The sequence below is a fragment of the Parasteatoda tepidariorum genome, chromosome 5 (assembly GCF_043381705.1).
Source record: "Parasteatoda tepidariorum isolate YZ-2023 chromosome 5, CAS_Ptep_4.0, whole genome shotgun sequence".
Taxonomy (NCBI): Eukaryota; Metazoa; Arthropoda; class Arachnida; order Araneae; family Theridiidae; genus Parasteatoda; species Parasteatoda tepidariorum.
This window is the reverse complement of record NC_092208.1, coordinates 30304301-30324920: the sequence shown is the minus strand read 5'-3', so window position 1 is coordinate 30324920 and position 20620 is coordinate 30304301. Positions and strand designations below refer to the sequence as shown.

The 20620-nt window shown below is 28.6% G+C and overlaps 1 protein-coding gene across 1 annotated transcript in view; it reads left to right on the top strand.

Moving 5' to 3' along the window:
* Positions 1–5390: 5390 nt before the first annotated feature.
* LOC107445983 (cationic amino acid transporter 4) overlaps positions 5391–20620 on the top strand; it is a 30823-nt gene continuing 15593 nt past the window's right edge. The window contains exon 1 of the mRNA XM_043054577.2: positions 5391–5567. Coding sequence (XP_042910511.1) covers positions 5555–5567 — 13 coding nt within the window. The 5' untranslated portion in view covers positions 5391–5554. The remainder of the gene's footprint in view (positions 5568–20620) is intronic.

The following is a 20620-nucleotide window of genomic DNA, read 5'->3' as shown; positions in this document are numbered from 1 at the left end:
TTTTAGTTTACTTTAGTTTTTGAATGAGTGTGCAAATTTATAAGGAACGTAAAGATGCATGTATACTTGTATCTATGCATACTTGTCATTTATCATGCATACTTGAATATACTTGTGCATATATACTTGTCTGTTCCTTTGAAAAAAACTTTTAAGGCAAACGAAATGATCTTAACGTAATCTAAAATATATTTTTGCTTTTTCTTACTACTTCCTATGTAGCAGAGAAGTGGGGACGCCTCGTATGGAGTATCCCTAGTACCCTCGAGTGCATTATAAAAAATTCCTGGTTTGGAATATGTTATTAAATTGCATAAAAACTGTAGCTCGTAGAAAAACCGATTGTTGGTTTGAAATTAGCAACGCGAAAATATCTTGCGTTCCGATCAACTAAAGTTTTCATGCAACAGAAAAAATTCAACAGTGTTTTTTTCCCTTTCCAAATCCAAGTAATTGCTCATTTTTCATTAAGATATGCATAGTAGTAAAATATTCTATCACGAAATTAAAGTAATTACATACTTTGAAAACGAAATGACATTTTATAAAAATATAATGCCAACATTTAAAAAAAAAAAAAAAATTATGAGCAGGCAATTACGGGGTTTGTTGAACAGAGTGAGCTGGGGGCGAAGTGTTCTAGTGATATAACAATTTTATTTTATTACTTTTAATTTATTTTATTCAATTGTATAATTTTTATTTTTAGAAAAATAGATTTTCTATGAAAAAAAAGAGTCTTTAAATTTCAAGTTAGAAAAAAAAAATTCGAAACAATAACTAGTGAAGAAAGAGAAAAATTCCAGTAACTGAATTGATATAAAATTTCCGTGTTTTCCTTATTATTTCTTTTTTCGCAGAATTTATTTTAGCACGTGATTATAAGAAGTAAAACATTGTCAGATGCTAAAATTTTTAAATGATGTTTAAAAAATTACAATGAGCTATGCGATGCACCTGGTAGATTTGACACAAGCGAATAAGATGACTTCGTGTTTAAAAAATAGCTTAAGTACCCTCGTATGAAGTTTGATGGCTAAAATTAACTATTTTTATTAAACAAAAAACAAAAATTCCTCAATCAGTAATCCATTTGTCAACTTGTACTGCTTTTCATACTGCTCCCTTATGTTTTCTTCACTGTCTGATAATGGGATACATGCAAGTGACATACTGTGGGTATCTCGAACCTGATTGGTTGTTAAAACGTGGCTTTGTTTACGTTAGCAACTGTTCTTTCCATTTAATTTCGAGTTGACTTACCCCGTCAAGTATCAATTTTCTTTAGTGATACATTCTATAATCCTTCACAAAGATTTTTTCACAATGATTTCAATTCTTTCACCATATATTTCTTACTTAAAACAAAAACAGGCACGAAGCCATATAGAACATGAGCAAACTAATTATGCATCAAAGCTTCTGGGAACACAAAACAAAAATATCTCACTTTTTACAATAAAATATATAAACTATTAATAAATCTAAGAAAGAATTATATTTCAACAAATTGAATTTGGCGCTGTAGCTAATTAATTTCACGTTAATTAACATCTCAACTTTGACACGCCATTTTGTTTTTTGACGATCAGCTGGCGCTGACGTCATACGTCACATGAGTGGGTATATTTGATCTTCTCCTCGAAGGGCAAGTACCCAATGGAATTTTTTTTAACTGCATTAAAACGGAGTCAATCAGAATTTTCTTAATAACCAATTTAAAATTTATGACGAGAAGGATATTTTTCAGTGCATTTAAATTCTTTTCGTATCTTTTTCTGAAACATGAAAGAAAAAAAAATTGTGTATTTAAATTTTTTTTATAGTATTTTTATTCAAGGGAGGTGAAACTAAACACTTGACATTTTTTTCAATGACATGTAAACCTGACGCGAAGTACAGTGGGCATAATAGAAAATGAAACATCTTGATAACTTTTCTATTATCCAATTATCGTATTTTTATGTACTGAGTTAAAATCTTACTGGTACGATGGCATTTTGGAACTTTAAGCATACTATTTTTCTTACGCAGACGATATTTGAATTTCACATTCTCAAAATATAGAGGGTGAGGGTAAGCCTATTCTGGAAAATTGTTTTTCAATAGTTTAGATTAATTTCAATTTTTTTGTATTATATCATGCTTCTCGAACTCTTTGTGAGAATCTAAAAATTTCTGAGCGCATGAAACTCTTTCATCGAAATCTAACTGAATAAAAATAAAGATTTCATTTAACATTTATTTATTATTTACAATTGATGAATATTAAAATGGTAGAAAAAGTCTTATAAGTTAATCAAATATCTGCATAATATTGGGAATAGTAATTTCAACTGACGAAATCCAAAATTTGAACGGAATCGTTTAAATGGTTCTCGAAAAATGAAAATTGAAAAATAAAACTATTCTGAAACTTTATTACAAAGAAACTATTAGGCTGATTTCGTTTGAATGCAGTGTTTTGCCATTTAAAATTACATTAAATGAAATTAAGCCAAAATTTGTTGCTTTTAACTTCAGAATTTTCTAACCATTTTTTTGAAAAATAAAAAAAAAAATTTAAAAAGGAAATTTTATAAAAACTTTATTTGCATCAAATTATCTTTGGATTAACTAGCCTTAAAACTGAGAACTAAATTCTTTTCAAATGTTTAAATATTAACGAAAGAAAAAAACAAAAACAAAAAATGAAACTAGATGAACCAGCCCAGAGATTCAGAGAAAAAACGCCTTTTATGGCTGATTTTCTAACTTAAAAATATCGTCTGCTAACTGACTAGCATATTTAAAGTTAATTTCTCGAACCATTAAAATTGTATATCAGTGACTGAAATTCCAATTATTAAACGAAAAGAATGTAAGATGCTCTATTTTATATACTGCACACTCTACTCTACATAAATTACAAACAGGTTCGTTCTACCTTTTTTTAATTTTTTCGCTTTTGTAAAAAAATAGATCTAAGCCATTTAATTATGCTAAAAAAACTTCTTTGACTTTATAATTACTTAATTAATACAAAAACTTAAACATTTGACCTAATTAATTAGAAAGCATAATCATTTAAAAAATGCTAGTTGAATTATTTTTAAATGTGGAATCAAATGAATTTTAAAGTATCTACTATAGTTTTATTTTTAAAAAAAATCAAAATACAAAATATTGGTTGAATTTTAAAACTTTAATTCGAATTTAAATTACTATTTTTAAGTTAGATTACTACTAGCATTTTATCTCAAGATAACTGTTTTCAAATTAAATGAATAATTTTAATTAAAATTAATAATTACATTGAAGCTAATAATTTCTTATAATTATTTCAATAAATATAAAAGCTTAAACATTTGAATTAATTAACATGGAAGCTTTATCATTTAAATATGCACGTTGAATTAGCTTTTACTGTTTAATCAAATATATTATCAATTCTCTATAGTTAACTCTATATATAAACTAAATTTACTATGTTTTAAAAATAAAGCTTATACTTTAAAATTTTTATTAGAGTTTAAATTACTATTTTCAAGTTACATATTACTATTTTTAAGCAAGAAAACTTACTTTTAAATTAAAAGAATATTTTTAATTAAAATTAATATTAAATATAGAAGTTAATGATATTTTACTATTACAGTCAAACCCCGCTATAGTGAACCTTCAAAGGACCGAAATTTCGGTTCACTATAACCGGGAGTTCACTATTTCCGCTACGCAGGCAATTTCACTAATGGTTCCCAAACTCCTCCCTTTTATTACATTATATTCATATAAATGACTGAAAAATATTATATAGTAGCAAAAAATGTTCTATTTTCATCACTCTTCGTCTTGCGTACAAATAAAAATTTGCTATCTTTAGCTGATGAGCAATCCTCTACATCAGATATGGAAACACTTCCCGACTCTATTTCTGTTATTCCGCTTTTTAAGCCTGTCTAACCTGCCATTCGAGCACATAAAAGAGTTTCTATAGATGGTTTTAAAAATCGGTATATGTATTTATTTTGAAGTACAAATTTCAAAATTATTACAAAGAAAATGGGGGGGNATTTTTTGTTGGGATATGTTGCAGAGAATGATTACTTTTAATCACAATGACAAGATCTTACAAACTTTATCTAAAAAATAATTTTCTGTAATTTATTACATTTAGACCCGTTTCAGAACAGCAACTATTTTTACATGAAATTATTTTAAAGAACCTTATTTTTAATTTTGAAAAAATGCTTGATGTTTTTGGAATTATTCAAATCACTCTTGAGAGTGAGTTAAATAGTTCCTACTTAAAAATTTGTCCCGATAAATATTCAAAACATTTTTCTTCTCTCTATTTTATTATATTTTATAACCGTCGTTCAACAGTAGACCCAATTTTGGGTTTACGATTACCAATGTTTAACTCCGTAACCTTGCAATTTTGAACCCATTCCAGAAGACAATAGAGAGTAAAACATTCGCTATTATTTGATATATCAGGTTTTAGTATCTTTAAGACACTTTAATTAAACAAATTCATCATCCTTAACCCTTTATTTTATAACCGTCATTGAACAGGCGACCTAATATTTGGGTTTACGACAAATAATGTTCAACTCCGTAGCTTTGTAATTTTGAACCCAATTCAGAAGACAAGGGAACTCCTGGATTAAGTACCGGGAGAAATTTTGCCTTCGTTGAGGGATTTTTGATGGAACTAACCCGCATTTGCGTTACATGAACCCATTCCAGAATCTAATCAATCTATTAACATAAGATATTAAATGCTGGCGCTATCTATTTTGGTTATAAATTACTAAATAAAAGTAACCAGGAAAATGACAGATTTTCATGTGACAAACAAATTATTAACAGAAAAAATCATTTAAAAAAAGTTTTTGTAAATAATACCCTCTGCGTATATTCTAGAAATGCTTACAACGGTTGAGATAAAAAAAAAAACGGTTGAGAGAAAAACCACAAAAATCTCCCACGATTAACCTGACGGCAAGAGGACTGTAACCCATGATTCGTCTACCACTGAGGATATTTAACGTCAGTACTATAGCGGGCGTGAGCAGGGTGTTGAATTTGTATCAACCAGACATCTCTGGTATTCGAACCCGGTTTACATCATTGGAAAGCGAACGCTCTATCCTCAGAGTCACCGCGGTTCTCTTCGGGGTATTTTTTTTTAAAAAAAAGATCACAAGAATTTTGAAAATAAAATTTAAAAGAATAGGCTAATCACTCATATCCGCAGAAGAACGATAATTGATTCCGTCATTTTGTTCCGACGTGTTGCCAACCATTCTGATCGTAATTTTCATACCTTATAGGCATTTGGGACACGCCCCTTACGCCCTCCCCACTCTGAGATGGAAATTAAAAACTTCCTACTTGATAAAATAATGAAATAATTTCTGACCCATTTACCAGTCTACTGGTTGACCGTCAAAATATTGCGTGATAATTTCTACAGATGGCCAACATAGTTCATGTTCTTAAAGAGTATTACGTTATCAGACTGAATAGCTGCATATATTTTCTCACGGGGAGCTTGGAATGAAATAAAATGGGACGCTACGGTACTGTAACTTTTCTTACTTTCATAAACTATTGGATAAAAAAATATACTTTTTACTAAATAAATATGTTTTAATATTACCAGGTATTAAAAATGCTCTTAAAGTTTGAAATTAAAATAACAAAATTCCTTTTAAAATTTGGCAAAATTACCATACTTTATGGTGACGATACTTCTTGAAAAAAAACAACAACCATAATTCTGAAAAACAACAACCATTAAACCAAAATATAGGGTATTTAAATCCTTCATTTAGTAATTTTTCCCGGTTACAATTTACCGGCAATTCTGGTTTGAAAATAATACTTTTTATTACTATACATTCAGTAAAAAAAAAATACAAAATTGAAAGATAAATTAAACTGAATAAATAGTTTCATAATATGCTCTAGGGTATCGGAAAAAAATTACCAAATTTTTCCACAATTACCAAATTTTATTACATGTTACAAAACCGTATTTAATTGATAATTTGACCTAAATCATTACCAAAGTGATTCGGTGAAAATTGCTCTGCATTTTGCTGTTTACATAGAGCCAAAAATATAGTAATTTTACCATATTCTGGTAGTTTTTACTATATTTTTTTCCTGAGTGTAATTTTCCTATAATGGATAAATTGTGCTAATAAAGTTTATTACTTTTTTCCGTCTGAATAAAACGTGAAGCATTTTTTTTTACTCAGATACTGAACATAGTAGTTGTATCGAATGTAACCATGCGTACTGTTTCAGTATTTCAGAATATGTTTAACTAATAATGCATAATGAAATACATATTTTGACATGATTTAGCAATTAATACGTAATATAAACATAGGAAGTATGTAAATTTTATGAAAATATAAAAATTAATATAAAAATGTATTAAATACTCAAGTTTTATATTTTTATTTCCATGACATAATGAGAAATAAATGAAGGCGAATATCACGCTCCTAAATTAAATATTTAAGTAATTTTTGCTCTATATTTTGCTTCATAAAATACACTCGACACCGGGCACCTCTTTTACATCGGATTTTGAAATTCGCCAATGTTGCCTTCGTTTAGCATTTTTTCCGAGAACTATTTTGACAGTTTGACTTTAAATTTTACTCATGTTTCTAAGATCTAATTTTAAAACAACACATAAGATATTTTTTTAAAAAATTCCTTGGTGTGAAAATTGTTTAAAAAAAACTTAGTTTGTAAGAAACATTGAGATATTAAATTTTGTGTTTGACGAAGAAAATATTTTCAATTTAAAGCTGGTCAGTATGAAAAAATACGTAATAAGTTTTTTTTTTAATTTTTAACGCACACCTAATAAGTCAGTCTTTTCTTTTTTCTTAAAAAAAAAAAAAGATATTGTTGAGCATTTTAAAGGTTGACACTTATAATTTTTAAAATAGAAGTAATTGAAAAAATTTGGCAAAAATGGGGGGAAAGGAGAGAAAGTAGTAATGTTACAATACATTTTGGCAAATTTCTTCGGAAAGGGGGACACCAGATCAGGAGCTATCCACGTCGTCTGACCGCGTGGCACTCTCACCATGGCAGTTAAAAAATACAGCCCTGAAAGACTTGGTAAGGTGCTTGTGAGGAAAGTTCTTTTTTAATCTTTTAATTAAAAAAAAACTGTTTATACCATATGAAAAACCATTTAAAATAATATTTTGAGGAATAAAATGAAACAAAAAAAAATCTATAAACAAGTAAAAGTTGAGTGATCTGCTAAAACTTATATATTTCCAAGCAAATTACAGCATTTTTTAATGGAAAATACTTTTATATAATGACTAATGAAAAATATCTAAAAATGAAATAAGACAAATATTTTTAAAAACCATGCTTACAAAGTGAACTAGAAAAGAATAGACCGTATACATAAATATCGTCATCGCAAACTTGTGTTCAAAAAATAAGGTAGGACCGGAAATGCATTTTTATCTTTAATCTCTACTTTGAGTAAATAAAAGGCAATTAAATAAGTAGTAAATCGAAATAAATATGAAATTAAATAAATTAAATTAAAATATAAATTACGTTTTGATACAATTAAAGATATCGTAACACTAGCTTCGTAGAAAGTCATCGATGTTTAGACTTCTGCCAAATTCAAATTGGCTCTAAATATTAATTAGTTCGGGAAACGACAGAAATTAGTATTTTTACGAGGCACAAAAATTCATTTAAAATTTGAGCACTATTTTTAAAATCGATGAGAAGATGTTAATTGTCTCTAATTCATGCATATTTGTTTCGAACACTAGATATAATATAATTTATACATTAGTGTTTAAAATACATTTTTTAAAAAAAGTAATTTAATATCTTAACGTTTGCGCTAAAATAGTAATTATTTTGAGTCGACACATTACACCTCAGCATTTTCTAAAAAAGTCATTTTCATTAAAAGTAATATAGTAAGAGATTTTATATAAATCAGTTAAATGCTATTTGATTATGAAATGAAAAATAACTGCTAATCTTAATTAATTAAGTTATTTTTTGAAGATAAGTGAATATAAAAAACTCAAATTTCTTTATTAAACATATAAATCCTTTAAAACAGTTTTTTGTTTTAAAGGATTTTCATTAAAATAAATATAAGGCAATTTCATTAAAATAAATATTTCATCAAAATAAATAATAAGGCCATTTTCATTAAAATAAATATAGTAAGAGATTTTATATAATTAAGTTAAATACTATTTGCTTATGAAATGAAAAATAACTGCTAATCTTAATTTATTTATTTTCTGAAGATAAGTGAATATAAAAAACTCAAATTTCTTTATAAAACCTATAAATCCTTTAAAACAGTTTTTGTTATCAGATTTTAATCAGCTTTCTTTTTATGTTAGGTTTTTTAAAATAGCATATCAATTCATTTTGAGCAGCAGAAATGTGAAGTTGATTTCAAATAAAACTGTAGTGATCTGAATATATTCTACAGTTTAAATTTTTTTTATGTTGGCACAGTTTCGAAAATATTAACTAGGTAAAACCTGTTACTTAAATATATTACAAGTTAGAAAAAAGATAAACAATTAATTTTAAGGCCAAATCTTAACCTTGACGAGGAAACATGGAATCTAATTTGTAATTCAAATAATTTTCCAACTCCGCAATTATAAAGACCTTCACGAAACATGAACAGTTACAAATTACGCAATTAATATAGATTTTATTCCAATACACTTACCTGTTACATGTAGGACCAAGAACGCTTGTAAATTAAGAATCAGTACTACGTAAGTTGTACGCATTTTCGGTGTTGAGCTGAACCAAAGGTAAACACATAATCAGTAACCGAATCGTAAAGGGATTTTTCTTTGTCATCTGACCTTGTTAATTTTTGTGCCCTGAGGAATAGCGTGTTCATGTCCTCGTTCATTACTGCTGAAGAAATCGAAAGTGAAGTCCCCACAATTACCCTCAGCTATCTACAATTCACTTTCGAACAAGAATTGTTAAATAAAAAATCGTTTGGGTCAGTTGCTGAAACGAAAACTTGTTCGAGTTATCAATACGGCAATTAAATATTCGATTTGTTGTGAAAGAAACGCAGTTTTCCTGAAAGAAAGTCATTGCAAGTCCTTAGCCATTTTGAAGAGATTACTTTCGTTTGAAGAGTTTTGGAATGATTGGAAAAAGTTTTTGAAAATACTTTTTTTTTTTAAATTTCATAAAATTTTTAATATTGATTTTTTTTCAAGATCTATAAATTAACTTTTTTTAAATTAATAATTCTTTTTGTTAATTGTTTTTATGTTTTTATGCACCGAAAATTCCATTTTTATTTGTAGTATAATTTGCCAAACATCCAAATGAAGATTAAATGTAATTTGTACTGCATATGGATAATGCTAAATAACGTAAATTAAATTCAGTTTTTGTGCCATTATTTGGGTTTAATTCCTGTTGTTTAGATTTATGAATAGCATAAGTATTAAGTTATTCTTCCTGTAGTGGATCAAAATTGCGATGGCATGTCTTCTGATCCTCTTCAATGATGTTTCCCAGACCGTCGCCAATAGCCCATTGTGCAGCTGTAGTGCAATGTAAATAAAGTACCTACCTCCATGTTTTGTTTATTGTCTTTAACCCGTTCTTAATAGTTCTGCGCCTTGTCACTTTAGCTCTATCCCTCTTTCGTTTACCCTTTGTTGTCCAGTCTATAGAGCCTGTTTTACTTTGAATTTGCTGGGTTTTCAAAAATGTGTCCAATCCATCCACATTTACGTTTTCTGATTTTTAAATCTATTGGTTTTTTCTTAATCTGCAGTGCGGAAAACATGAATCCGCTGTATAGATTAACATAAATGTTAAGTTCAAACCCTGCCACACCATATTGGTTAAATAATATGTTAGAGCGAAATCGGTTGCATTGATTAATAAAATTGTTTTGTTTCAGAATAGTCTGTTAAATTGATTATTCAAATATTATGTTAACGAAAAGTCTGCTCTATTGCTTAGTTTAAATGTTATGTTAGTGTATAATCTACTTCATTAGTAAAGAAAATATTATGTTAAAGCATTATAGATAAGGATCAAAGTGGTTTCCTTAAAATTGAAAAATGATCTACTGTTTCTTATTGAAAATGACATCCATGAAAAATTTTATAAATAAGACCACTTATTTTATGATTTTTAAACGAAACAATTAAAATTTTCAAAAGTGTTACTTAATTATCTGGGTATACTTAAAAGTTAAAAATATAAGTCATATTCATTCCTATTAAAGGGGCATTTAAAAAGGAACTTTTTCTAAAGTTATCTAGATTTCTTCATGATCTAGATTCTTTATATAAAAACTTCATTAAATTTTAAATATCGAATTGTTCTAAATAACAAAAAGTTGAAAGCTGTAAGTTATTTCAATTTTTAAAAAATTCTATCCACGAAAGAATGTATTAAAAAAAATTCTTTTTTATAAGGTTTTAAGTAGAATAATCTAGATTTATTTTATGACCATTTAATTATCAGAGTAGATTCCGAAAACCTAAAAGTTGAAACTTAGTTGAGGTCATTTCCATTTTTTCGAAATTATATATATGAGAGAATGCATTGAAGAAAGCACTTTTTCTAAAGTTTCCTGTAAGACAAACTAGATTCATTTTATTAATACTTAATTAGCTGAGTAGATTCGGAATACCTTTAAGTTGAAAATTATGAATCATTTCCAATTTTAAAAATGATATCTATCAGAAGGGGAATTGAAGAATGCACTTAATATTAAGTAAAACAATCAAGATCCTTTTTCATAAAGATTTAATTAATTAACCGAGTAGCTTCCGAATACGTGACTGCCGAAAGCAAAATGAGTTCATAATTCTCTTTCGAATAATTTAATTCAGCGTCCATTTCGTCTTTGACTTCCTCTTCCGGTTTATGACGTGTAGTGTTTCTGTCTCGTTTTCATTCCACAGTGATGAATATATCAATTGTATTTATTTCTCTCCGTGAAGCTGACAAGTATAAATTTTATTTATTATGGCGAGTTTTATTTTTAGCTGTTAAGCTTGTCTCTGCTAAAGTATGTGTCAGAAATGAATAAAGTTTTAACAATTGTTAAATGAAACAATTAGAGCTTATAAAATACGGTATTTTACATAGCAAAAGCATTTTATGAATGTGCAATAAAGTTCCACTTATCCTAACTTCATTAATCCATAAACATGGGTAATCTGTACAGGTTATGTTGAATTCTGAAGAAGCAATCGTTAAGCAAAGTTATGTACCATCGCAACGAAGTTGATAGACGTGGTCTCAGTTCTCATCCTTGGACTGTGGAGTGTCTCCTATAAGGACTGGTTTTTCCACATACTAGAACAATTTGGAGCATTTGCCCCTTAAATAATGAACTTTTAAATTGTAGAACATCTTCTTTGACGGGTTGCTTCGTCGGAAATGCTCTGAGCCATCATCTCAACAAATCGAAGAAATCTACTATTTCTCTTGTTGGGAGGATACGAATTTCGTCAAAAAAATTGGCTTATTTGAACATATCGGTTAATATGATTGATTAGGAAGCACAACATAGAATGAAAAAAAGTGTAATTTAATGAGTTCGCAAACCTTTCCAGAAGTCGAACCAAAACATTCAACTTAACTAGCGAACAAGTGAACCCTTGGCTCTTGTAGCATCTAGTCAAATAAAGGAAATGGTATACAAATCAGATAAAAAAAAATGATGTAGAACTCGCTGAGTGAACTTAGCTGATACACGAGTGAGAGAGCTGTTTCGTCAAGCATTTCCCAGCTTTGAGTTTCATTAATTATCACGAGATTTCGTGATGAAATTGTTGTCATAAATAAATAATACAGTATAACAGTATATACAGATAAAAAGAGTGCAAATCGTCTAAAAAGAGTGTTTTATTTCTGAGAGGTGTATATGCCGTTGGTTAAGTGAAAAACAACCCGGCTTTTGCATAAAGTGAACTTCATTTGTTAGGCTTATTGCTGTGAGCTTTCTATGCGCATTGGTACAGGAATTTCGGCAGTTTGCAAAAACTCATATTTAACATATAGCNACTGTTCCCGTACCCCTGGGGGTACGCGTACCACACTTTGGGAAACACTGCATTAAGTGAACGTCATTTGTTAGGCTTATTGCTGTGGGCTTTCTATGCTCATTGGCATTGGAATTTCGGCTGTCTGCAAAACTCATATTTTACAATTAGCCTATTACAAATATATCTAAACGACAAAGAAGGTTAGCATCTGGTAATACCATGCAGCAATAACATTAAAACTTTCAAGAAATCTTATTAGATTAGCCTCACATATCGTAATCTTCAATAAACAAAGAGATTTTTTCAACTAGTCTGGCACATCGTAAAATAACTGTAACATTTGCAATCAGCCGGGATTTCCAATTACCTTACGAACAGATTTAACTCGTCTTGTAGAGGGAGCCAATTTATCAAAATGTGAATTATATTCTGATTTTGGAGATTTCTTTATATAAGTTACGAAGGACAAATACGAAGCAACTTAAGTTCCACTTTACTAAAAAACTTCGGTTCATTGCCGAACCATATTATAGGTACTGTGAGCCTATAATATGGTTCATAATTATAGGTACTATGTGTATAATAAAGTGCAAACTTTTTGTAACTTTTATAAAGTGTTAGTTTGAACAATATTTCCATCTAAGTTAACATATTTCCATTCAAGTTCGAACTATGTTTAACTACACTCTAATATAGCATACTCAAGTGTTCTCTTTAACTTTTACCATAATATGGGACAGAGTTTCTTAAGTTCGCAACAAATTCGCAAAAATACAGTTCAACTCTTACCAATGTTTTACTAGAGTACAATTACCATGTTGTAGTTTATTATATATAGTATTATCGTGCAATTACTGAACCATTCTAATTGAATAAATATTATGGTATAATATTTTATGGTCAAAATGTATTCTACGGTTAAATGGATTTTACGGATGATGCATCTAAAGTGCCGGTACTAAAAAATCAAGTTACTTTTTTTTCAGTCAATACACCTTAATCTTAATTTTAAAATAAAACAGGCAATACATAAGATATTCCGATATTAGATAAATGATTAAATGTCTCATAATTCTAAAGCTCTCAAACATGTTATGAAACAAACTTACATCATTTTTATATGAAATTACTCAATGGGGTATGAACGAGCTAGTTGAAAACAAACTATAAATTAGAACAAAGCGGTACTCACTTGTTTAACTTGCCCTTTGAGATGGTAATTAAAATCAACAACCATATTAAATGTATATTTCTTCTATACAAACAAATGTCTTGTTTTAGATGGATTACGATTGGCTGATTAAACAGCGTTTTATACCTTGAAAACATCTGGTTTCAAAAAGTTGCATTGTCGTGAAATGAGCGGCCTTAATGATAAGTACCAATGATAATACCATAAAACTATTTGATGATAAGTCAGATGGAGAATTTAAGGTATTTCTTGATAAGCAAGCGAAGTTACGTTTATAGTGTTCAGATGGTGTAGTGGGGTTGCCAAGATAATAAACATCACATTTATTATATTAAATATAATTAGCCCATGTTTTTGAAGCGAAGGATTATCACCTTTTTACGATTACAAGGAACAATAATAACAGATCTGTCTGAAAACTTTCTTGTAGTTCTTTAAGTAAATAATGTACTTTCTATATCTTTCGTAACGTGTCCTTAAAACAATAAAAATGTGTAGTCGTAGTTTTATATTAAATTCTAGAAAAATTTTAATTTAACAATATCAGTATTAATTTTTAATTTTAGAAATTTAAATCTGTTTGATTTTATACAGGATAAATAGGTTTTTTTCTTAAGTTATTATGTTCATAAAAGAGAAAGGCTAATGACGCTTAAACAGTTATGTAGCGATGAATATAATATACTTTTGTATTTTACTCTTTTTCCTTGGAAATAGAATAGAAATGAATTTGAATTGCATAGATCCACTATGCAATTTCAATTTCTCTTATAAACGTGCAATTTTCTAAAATGTATGGATATCTTAAACGATTTCAATTGGAAGTAATGCTTACATAATTTTCTCTTTTAAACATATAGAAATAAAATGAGATTTGAAAAGGAAGTTCCACTTATAAACTTTTAATACCTGAATTTCTTAAGCATGAAACCCACTAAATTTATAAAATAACTTTTTACTTTCATTTAGTTTTAAAACTTTAATATTAAATTTAGTTAAAATGTAATGTATTTGAATGAAAACAAGTTTGCTCTCCTTTTATATACAAAAACGTAAGACACTTACTTCGATAAATTACCATAATCTTACTTTGATAAAATACCATAAGTCCGAGCTACTTAAACCCACTTTTTCAAGATTTCGGATGCATTTCCTCTATAAATTTTTATAAATATATACTTGAGCTAATATAAAAGTTCTTAATTTACTTAAGTTCTTCTGTTATTTTACGATGGCTATTCTATAAAAAAATAAGGAAATAGTTTTCTATTTAATGGTGCATAGTTTCAAGCAATCATTAAGTTAGGTTAGTTGAACCCCTGATTTATATTCATATGTTATTGTACAAAAATTTATGATGAATAAATATGCTGTTATAATATATGCATAACGAATAATATGCATGACGAATAATATGCATGACGAATAACATGCATGACGAATAATATGCATGACGAATAATATGCAATTTTTTAAATGTTACGTATCAATAATTACTTAATTATTTGTTTTTGAATAAAAATATTTGTAATAAAAGAATTATTATACTCTATAATTGCTTATAAAAAAAGCCAGGGGGTTGCAACTGAACCCCCTTGCACCCCGCTGCCGGCGCCCTTGTTCTCGTACTTTTCATCAGACCTGATGAAATTTATGCATACAGTTATTCAGTGAAAAAAGATTTGTACTTCCCATTTCCTGGCAATTTTTTGTACTTGGACGGCATTGCCAGTCTTGAACCTGAAAAAAAATTTCACTAATTTAATTTGAACACATCACGTGATCGATCCGCTCTGTCCAGCCAGTGAGAGAAGCAGAATGAAATTGGTAATTCCCCGTGGCGCTTAATGAACGCCACCTCCACTTACTCATGATCCTTTTGAAGATCATGCGTGGGTGTTATAAATCTTTCTTTGAAGCAAACTGTTAAGATATAAATTATAAATTAAGTTAATTCATTATTATAAAAAAGAAAAGCTCAGTGGTAGATGGCTAATGGATTAGAGTCTCCTTGCCATCACGCTAACCGTAGGAGGTTTTCGTAGGAAGTGCGGGTTAGTTCCCTCAAAAAAGTCCTCCACGAAGGCAAAATGACTCCCAAAACTTGATTCAAGAGTTCCCTCGCCTTCTGGATTGGGTTCAAAACTACAAGGCTACGGAGTTGAACATTGGTAGTCGTAAGCCCTAAATTGGGTCAGCTGTTCTACAACGGTTATAATCGAAAATTAAATAAAACATAAAAACTGTTTTTTTTTTTAAAATTTAATAATGTTTAAGAAACTAGTAACTATTCAATTTTTTATAATTTCATAAAATTTAATTAGGTTTGAGAATTTTTTTTCTGAGCTGTATAATTAATTTCAGAAATTAAGATTAACATTTTTTTTTTCCCATTTAAAAAAATGTAGAACGCGTAAAAAAACATGTAAAAAATAAAAACATGCAAAAATGTTTGAAAAAAACAGTAAAAAATTTATTCGATTAACAAATTATTTATTGATTTTTTTGAAGAAATTTGCTTGATATAGTTATTCATTATCCTTTGTTAATATTATTCTCTACTATTGTTATGACTTGTTATTTTTATTTTTAGTTAAATTATTTTTATTATTTTTAGTTAATTATTTATTATTTTTATTATTTTTAGTTAAAGGAAAAGTTTATTTCTTTTATTATATAAAGCTATCATGTAATATTACATTATTACGTAACATTTTATAAAAACTCATTGAAAACTTTATGTAGCTTAATAAATAGTAAATAAGTTACATTTGCCTGTACTATAAGTTTTATATAAAACAGTTTCCAAGAAAAATTTGCAATTAAAATTATGATTTTAAAACTGTTGTTAAGAATTAACGCAACATTACTCAACAAACTATTTGGCGATAAACAGTTAAATAATTTTATGATAATCAAAAGTTGAATAGGAATTTTAAAAAAGTGCAGATTCATTTGTAATGGTACCAGAGGAAAAAGTTGAATTTTATCCCAACAGACTTCGGAACTAGCTCTGTGTAAATGCAATAAAAAAAATTTGGAATATTTTAATGGAATAATTTTAAATTCTTATGTAACAATCTGTTTATTGAGAAGAAATAAATATAATAACATAGCAATTTTTAACTTCCTTAAAAAAACGAAAAAGCCCAATTTTTTCATCAAAAACTTGATAAAACCCGGGTTTTGATAAGGCTGCGAGTTTGAAAAAAACCCGGGTTCTTCCAAACTCTACTCCTTAAGCCTTTTAAATTGCATACTACTACGTGAAAATTAGATCATCAGATAAAATGTACTCAGGTTTCCGTTGAAACAAAGTCGAGAAACTGCAACATGGGATGACCTATAAAAATTTAATATGATTTTAGTTTGGAAACTTACTTTTTTTTAAAAAATCTATTTTCATCCGTTATAATTAAGAAAAACAATGCCACAGTATCTAAAACTAAATGGTGATGATGCGAAATTCAACAAGGTTAACTATTAAAATGTCTAATAAATAAATTTAAAAAAAAATAAATTCGATGAAATGGTGAATTCAAGTTTTAATTTTCATTTGGATGAAAATGGATAAAAATATTGGAAGAAATAAATACTCAACCATTAACTATTTATACCTAACTGTGTAATGATCACAAAATGAAAATTAGTCTATTACAGTTTGTTCTCTAAAAACGTCACTTTTTTTAAATTTTATCCTGTATAGTTTTCTGCCGTACTGAGTACTGTGACAAAATATTTGGTGAGTATTCCACGTACTTAGTTTACTTAAAAATTGCGTGTTTCTTTGTTCTTTATCAATTGTAAATAAAAGTGTATTTAATCTTTTATTCAGTTCAATTATTTTATATTTTAACCGTCGTTGAACAGCCGACCCAATTGTTTGGGTTTAAGACTACTAATGTTCAAATCCGCCGCCTTGTAATTTTGAACCCAACCCAGAAGACAAAAGAACTCCTGGATCAAATATCGGAGAAAATTTGCCTTCGTAAAGCACTTTTTGTCAATCAAAGCACGATCCTCAATGAAAAAATCTACAAACTGAAATAATTAGATGAGAATAAGAACTAGACTGCACTTTCACTTAACAGATGCCAAGCAGGCAGCAGATAAGATAAATCATTTCCTTCTCTGTGTCGATGACTCTAAGTTTCTTGAATACATATTTCGATTTAGTTCCGATTTGGGAAAGATGGCTTAAAATAAGTGGCGCCAAGCAACTCTAAATTGTCTGGTTTACATAACAAGGAATGATGCTTTTTATGGCGCATGAAACATGTGTTACTATTTCCATTCCCTTTGCAAATGATTACCATTTGTAATTTCTAAGCATATTTTTTGGCGATAATAAATTATTTTTTGTATAAGTTATGAGTAAGATTACCTTATATGCAATTTACAATTACTATCTTCTATCTCTTGAAGAGCAACCGAAAGAGAAGCAGAGATGCTAATTTTCAAAACCGATGTGAACCAATTTAAAAAGTGAATTAATATTTCTTACTATAAAAGAAACTCCTTACTTTTCATATAATAGGGGTGAGTCGGGTAGCCCCGCCCAGCGGGTACCCCCGCCCTCTGTCAATTTCATATGTATAGAATATTTTTTCAAGTCAATGGGCCATCGGACATTAATTGTTATATTAAAAAAAGATTATTTTCAAAGTTTCAAGTATTTATGCAGCTGGTAACATGGTAAACAATAGTTTTGAAAATATGTTGAATACAGTAGTCATGAAATTAAGAAAAATTGGTTGAATGTTTCGATTAAACTTCATTTTAATACTAAAAAAATAATTTTTTCTATACATACAGCATTAAAGTATGTAGTCTTAAGTTTAATTTGCACAAAGAAAGAAGTTTGTATGTAAAAAATTGTTCGAGTAATTACAAATTTACAAAAAAATTGGATTTCGGGTAGCCCCGCTCACATGAATGTCTGGTATCAACGACCAATTTTATTTCGTCAATAAATGTGCGGTTGCAAAAATTATTATTTTATTGCTTCAAATTTGAATGTTATATGCCTTTTTAACAACAAATAATGTTGTTATTAAATGATTGTTACTAAATGATAGAATTCACTGAAAAAGTATATAAATATGTAATAAATAAAATAATTTTGTGATACAAATGATAAACGTGGTTTACCTATTGTCAATACATTGGTCACTTTCATTTACACCTGAAAAAACAGTCAAAAAACATAACTTTGTATCTGGGCGGGGCTACCCGACACATTTTGAAAAGAGCTGAAAAACATGTTTTTTTAAATTTCTATTTTTTTAAGTTAAACTATTCATTTTTTGGTTTATTCTTTTTGCATTATTTAATTAGATGATAAAACAATAGAAACACACAAAATATTTATTATTACTCATTATTATACAGAAATATAAGCAATACTCCTTAAGCGAGCGGGACTACCCGACTCTCCCCTATATAATTCTGCTTCATTTTTGTATTTTATCACAGAAATTCTTTGGTTGTATTTTGTTTTGTGCCTTCTAAAATATTCTTAAATCAGTCTATATAAATTTATAATCGAATTTTTCTTGCATCCTTTGAAATGCTTCATTTCAGACAAGTCCGTATTCAGGGAAACACTGCTGATTTATAATTTTTTTAATTTTTTAAAACTTATAAAAATTTATTTAAATGGAGAAAATAGCTGGGGGAAACGGTGTTTCGAATTTTCCCCTTTATGTTTTCTTTTACAAATCATTTTTTTTTTCTCGTTCTCGTCTGACTAGTCTTCAGAAAGAGTGATTATTTTTTGAGCTCACAAAATATATCAGCTTTTATAACCATTTTCAATATTTTGAAGTAAATAAAGTTTTTTAATCACTAAATTTTTATTGTGTGTATTATTCCTTTCAATAATTTAGGGCGTAAAAGTTTTCAGTTCGAATATTGACAAAATTCCAAACAGTTTTCATCCGTGCGATCATATATTTCTTAAACAAGAATACTAGACCAGGGGTTCCCAAAAAGTGTTTCGTGAAACGATCACAGGAACAATCTTGTAAGTTAGTACCAGTAATAATTTTTGATATTTGTAATATCCAACCTATTATTTATTTAATATCTTGGCTGTTTTCATGAAATTCTTTCAGTGAAATTGCAATGAGAAAAACTATAGTAAAATTAAAAAAGAAATATAAGCTTTTTTAATAACAACGCATTAAATAAATCACTAAAATAACATGCATTCAGAAATAATTACATCGGTATTTATAACTAACCCTAGAAATTGAAAATAAAATATCAAATTCTAGAATAAAGAATAATTTTTCTTGGATATCCATTTACGCTGTTTATACGGTTATTCATCAAAAGCTTGTTCAGTTTATTTTATTCAATTTCAATGTATGCATACGCAAAAAACTACTAGACTAGTTGGCACTGTATACCTGTGATTTCAACTGTCTAAGACAAAACCTAGACTATCAATGATAAAACAATAAAAAAATTTCATTCTTCACATTGAATAGTTTTTTTTCACTATTTTTATTTATTCATTAATTTTTTTAGCATATTTAGAATTGTTCGGTATCTGGTCGATACAAACTCCGCACCCGGCTCGCACCGAACACAGTGCTAGCGTAAAATATCCTCAGTGGTAGACGGATCATGGATTACAGTCCCCATGCCGTCAAACTAACGGTGGGAGGTTTCCGTGGTTTTCCTCGCCATGCAATGTAAATGCGAGCTAGTTCCCTCAAAAAGTCCTCCGTGAAGGTAAAATGTCTCCCAATACTTGATCCTGGAGTACGCTTGTCTTCCGGATTGGGTTTAAAACTGCAAGGTTACGCGGTTGAACATTGGTAGCCGTAAACTCAAAATTGCGTCGGCTGTTCAACGACCTGTATGAAAAAAAAATCACTGTTTAAATCCTAAAACGAACACATGTTTACGAAAAATGTTAGTATCTCGTACAATAATTGAGAAATTTCTTTTTACAAGGAGCTTCATGTCATGCCCTTCAAAAAAACGTTTAATAATGACAAATTTTATAAATTTTAATGCAAATTTAATTAATATCTTTTGAACTAATTTTTAGATGAACCCTTATTTCATCGTAATCTTTGCATTGTTTTCTCCACAACTCTAAATTTTTGGTTGTCTAAGGCAGCAGTTTCCAATCTTTTCTGGCATGGAATCCTAAAATGCAATTTCAGTACAACCAAATAGACTTATAAATCATGATGTCTAAGTTTTTAACTCACTGATATCTAATGCGATAAACCTGGAAAGAAATCCATCTTCTCATTTATCTGAAAAGCATTTTTTGGGGCGAAAATAACATTATTTCACAGTTGATAAGGGCAGTTTTTCAGTAGTTCAATTGGGTATA